The sequence below is a fragment of the Otolemur garnettii genome, unplaced genomic scaffold (assembly GCF_000181295.1).
Source record: "Otolemur garnettii isolate 467f Iridium unplaced genomic scaffold, OtoGar3 scaffold00077, whole genome shotgun sequence".
Lineage (NCBI taxonomy): Eukaryota > Metazoa > Chordata > Mammalia > Primates > Galagidae > Otolemur > Otolemur garnettii.
The window spans coordinates 9237664-9241366 of NW_003852472.1; the positions used below are offsets into that span (position 1 = coordinate 9237664).

The following is a 3703-nucleotide window of genomic DNA, read 5'->3' on the forward strand; positions in this document are numbered from 1 at the left end:
AAAAAAAAATCCTTTCTACTTATAAAGCATGATATTTTTAGTTCTCTTTTATTAATTTTAAAAATTTATAATGATTTATAGTGCATTATATTAACTTAGTAGGTAGTAACTAAAAAGACTGAAATAGTATAGGCCAAAAAAAAAAAAAATAGAAAATTTCAGAGTTTATCAGACACAGTGATAAAGATATTGTTTTACAAAACTTTTATTTTAGTTTTACAGATTGTACAGATCTTATGGGTGGCAACAAAATACAGTTCTTAAAGAGAGTGGTGGTCAAAAATTTTGTTGGCTGGATGCAGTGGCTCACACCTATAATCCTAGCACTCTGGGAGGCTGAGGCAGGTAGATAGCTTGAGCTCATGGGTTCAGCCTAAGCAAAAAGCAAGACCCCATCTCTAAAACTGAAGCAAGAGGATCGCTTGACCCCAAGAGTTATAGGTTGCTATGAGCTATGACAGCATGGCACTCTACTCAGGGGACAGCTTGAGACTCTGTCTCAAAAAACAAAAACAAAAATCTATTGTTTTAATAGGGATTGACAAACTTTTGCTAGAAAGGGCCACATAGTAAATTTTAGGTTTTGTGGGGCTATGTGGTCTCCGTCATAATTACTCAATTGTGCTATGCCAAAATTAGGTCACATAACTAGATCATTCTCTTAGTCCCTTGACAAAGAGAAATACTTTACCACATCCTCTAGGGGAACCACTGATTGTGTCTCACAGGATAATGAAATGCAAGTAGTCTCCTTAGAGGAGATCATTATCCCTTGCAAGGGATGTGAAAAAGTCACTTGTCAAGCTGGTCTGTGAACCAAGAGCACTGGGCATTCATATATAGCTGCATAATAAAATCTAGAAGTTTTCTTAAGTTAGTAATTATATTTTTCTAGTTGGGGGTCTATAGGTAGGGACAGAATAGGAAACAGCATGGATCTTAGACTGCAGCACATGTACCTGTGGAAAAGAATAGCTCTACCCTCTGCTGTAGGTGCTTACCATTATGATTCACTTGAAAAGGCAGTTTTGAAATTTATTTTTTTAGTTTCCTACTCCCCAGGTTCAGGGATGTGGGGGTTAGAGAAATACTGTCAGGGTTACTTGACAAAATGTTTTAATTACTAGCCTCTATTCATACAGTATGAGCACAGGTCAATATTCTGGCTCAGTAAGGCTAAAGGGTCTCAGTGCAGTTGAAATAGGAATAAGGTTTTCCACCTGAAATAATCTAGAGCATTAAAAGTGAAAAGGACAGTAAGTCAAAATCAACTTGGAAAAAACAAAGTTTGAATGACAGAAAACCAAGTCCAAATGACAGAATCAGTTGCCAGAGGAAGGAATCAGAGTGGGAACTACACAGAGATGGGACAGGTTAGCCTAGTTTAAGGAACCAGAGTGGAAAATATCTAATTCAGTATCTGGTATACAGTTAGGAGCAGTCGACTACTTGCTAAGATAACTAGGTAGAACATTGTAGGTGGTATGTCAGCAATAGGGAAGCTAACATGGTGGTGTTTGGTATTTTTATCAAGAAATTCTCTTTTTACTTTACTAAAAATAAATACTTTTATTCCTTTAAACAAAGCCATTAAAAGAATGCTTTAAAGAGTATAAAGGCAGCAAATCCAAGTTTTGGAATATTTAAAATATCTAAAATCTGAGAAGGGAATGTGGGTAAAATATTGGGGCTAGTATGGTAAAAGGGGAAAATGACACAGAAGGGTAACTTAAAAGCACTGTACTACAGAGCAGAACCAAGCCCATAGGAATACATGTCTTCAGGAGAATAAGGAAGAAGAGACTGCAGTATAGGAGAAAGTAAAAATACAGAGGGAGGGTAGAAGAGGTAAGACTAGTACATCACAAGCCAGGTGGAAGAAAACTTCAAGAGGGTAAAGTCAACACAATCAACTGGTTTTTTAGCCACCAGATTTGATTGGAAGGAAATTAGTGGTAATCTCCAAGAAAACAAGACTTTAGTAGCACAAGTAGGATTGGGTCATACCACAAAGGTGAATGAGAGAATTAGAAATGAAGCTGTGGGTTTGTAGACAAGTTTTAATAGTCTGATAAAAAGAAAAGAAAAGATGAGAAGTAGGTAAAAATATAAGGATTTTTAAAAAATTAAATAATAGCTGTGTACATTAATGCAGTCATGGGGTACAGTGTGCTGGTTTTATATACAATTTGAAATATTTTCATCAAACTGGTTAACATAGCCTTCATGGCATTTTCTTAGTTATTGTGTTAAGACATTTACAGTCTACATTTAGAAAGTTTCTAAACTTTTGTAAGGTGCACTTTTCTAAAGTTTCTAAACTTTTGTCAGGTGCACCATAGGCTTGGTCCCATCAATCACCCTCCCTCCACCCACCCACCCCCCTCCCCTCCCCTCCCTCTCCACTTTCCCCATATTCTTGGGCTATAATTCAGTTATAGCTTTCATATGAAAGCTATAAATTAGTTTCATAGTAGGGCTGAGTATACTGGATACTTTTTCTTCCATTCTTGAAATACTATGCTCAGAAGAATATGTTCCAGCTCCATCCATGTAAACATGAAGGAGGTAAAATCTCCATCTTTCTTTAAGGCTGCATAATATTCCATGGTGTACATATACCACAGTTTATTGATCTACTCATGGGTCAATGGGAAAAAGGATTTTTGATATGTAAAAGAAAAGATTACTGAGAGAGGATGTATGAATAAAAAATAAAAAGAAAATGCTATGTGGAGATCAACATCAGGTATTTATAGGTGTTCAAACTAGTACCTTCAAAATAACCTTTGTCTTGTGTTAATTTTTTCATCATAAGTACATATTATCAGTTCAATCAGAAAATATAAAACAGCCATTTCCACTTAGGCAAAAAAATCAAATATGAATTGAATTACTTCAAAGAGCTCTCAGTATTCTTTAATCTCAGAGGGAGATTTCTGGAGCACACTCAATCATTAAGTATTTTAGAAGTGACTCTTTTCCCTTAACAAACAGCAATGCCCATATGCTTGCCTCTTACCTGGATGAGTGTCCAGTGGGCTGTTTTTTTCTAGCATCCATTGCTCCTCTTGCTCCAATTGAGCAATTACCTCTGGTTTATAAAGTTGATGACCTATTCATGGGGAAAATATATGCCTTAGGAATTTATACTGGGAACAAAAATCTCTCTCAGAACCCATTCCCCACCTTCTTTGTCTTTAGGGCCTTTGGATTTGGAAAGGGGAGGGAAGGGTTCAGAGGCAGCCAAATAAAGGTACCTATTTGAAATTCAACAAAGTCAAGATCAGGAAACTGAAAGAGGATGTATGAATAAAGGTTTCTGTAGCAGAAAGGTTTCTGTCTACAGAACTGATAATTTGTATTCTGTCCTGGCCTAAATATTAAATATATTCACAAAAGCTTTGGAAGTTTATACTACTTAAGGAAATAAACCCATGTGAATAGTTTCCAATTTCACAGGAATACCATCCTACCTAGTGCAACTAGATTCCTGTAGTTCTCCAGCATCACATCTCGGTAGAGGCTCTTCTGTGCAGGGTACAGTTGGTCCCACTCCTCTCTGGTGAAGTCCACAGCAACATCCTGGAATGTCAGTGATTCCTGAAACATCAAAGACAACCAGATCAGCCAGAAACTATTCTTACAGGGGACCTCAGGGGAAGGGGATAAAAGTGCAGCACTAGACAAGGGTCAGGATGTC

At 36.9% G+C, this 3703-nt stretch overlaps 1 protein-coding gene across 1 annotated transcript in view; it reads right to left on the reverse strand.

Moving 5' to 3' along the window:
* ZNF713 (zinc finger protein 713) overlaps positions 1-3703 on the reverse strand; it is a 21590-nt gene that overhangs the window by 8044 nt on the left and 9843 nt on the right. The window contains exons 2-3 of the mRNA XM_003794265.2: positions 3477-3603; positions 3023-3115 (exon numbers count right to left, since the gene is read on the reverse strand). Of these exons, the coding sequence (XP_003794313.2) occupies positions 3023-3115; positions 3477-3603 (220 nt within the window). The remainder of the gene's footprint in view (positions 1-3022; positions 3116-3476; positions 3604-3703) is intronic.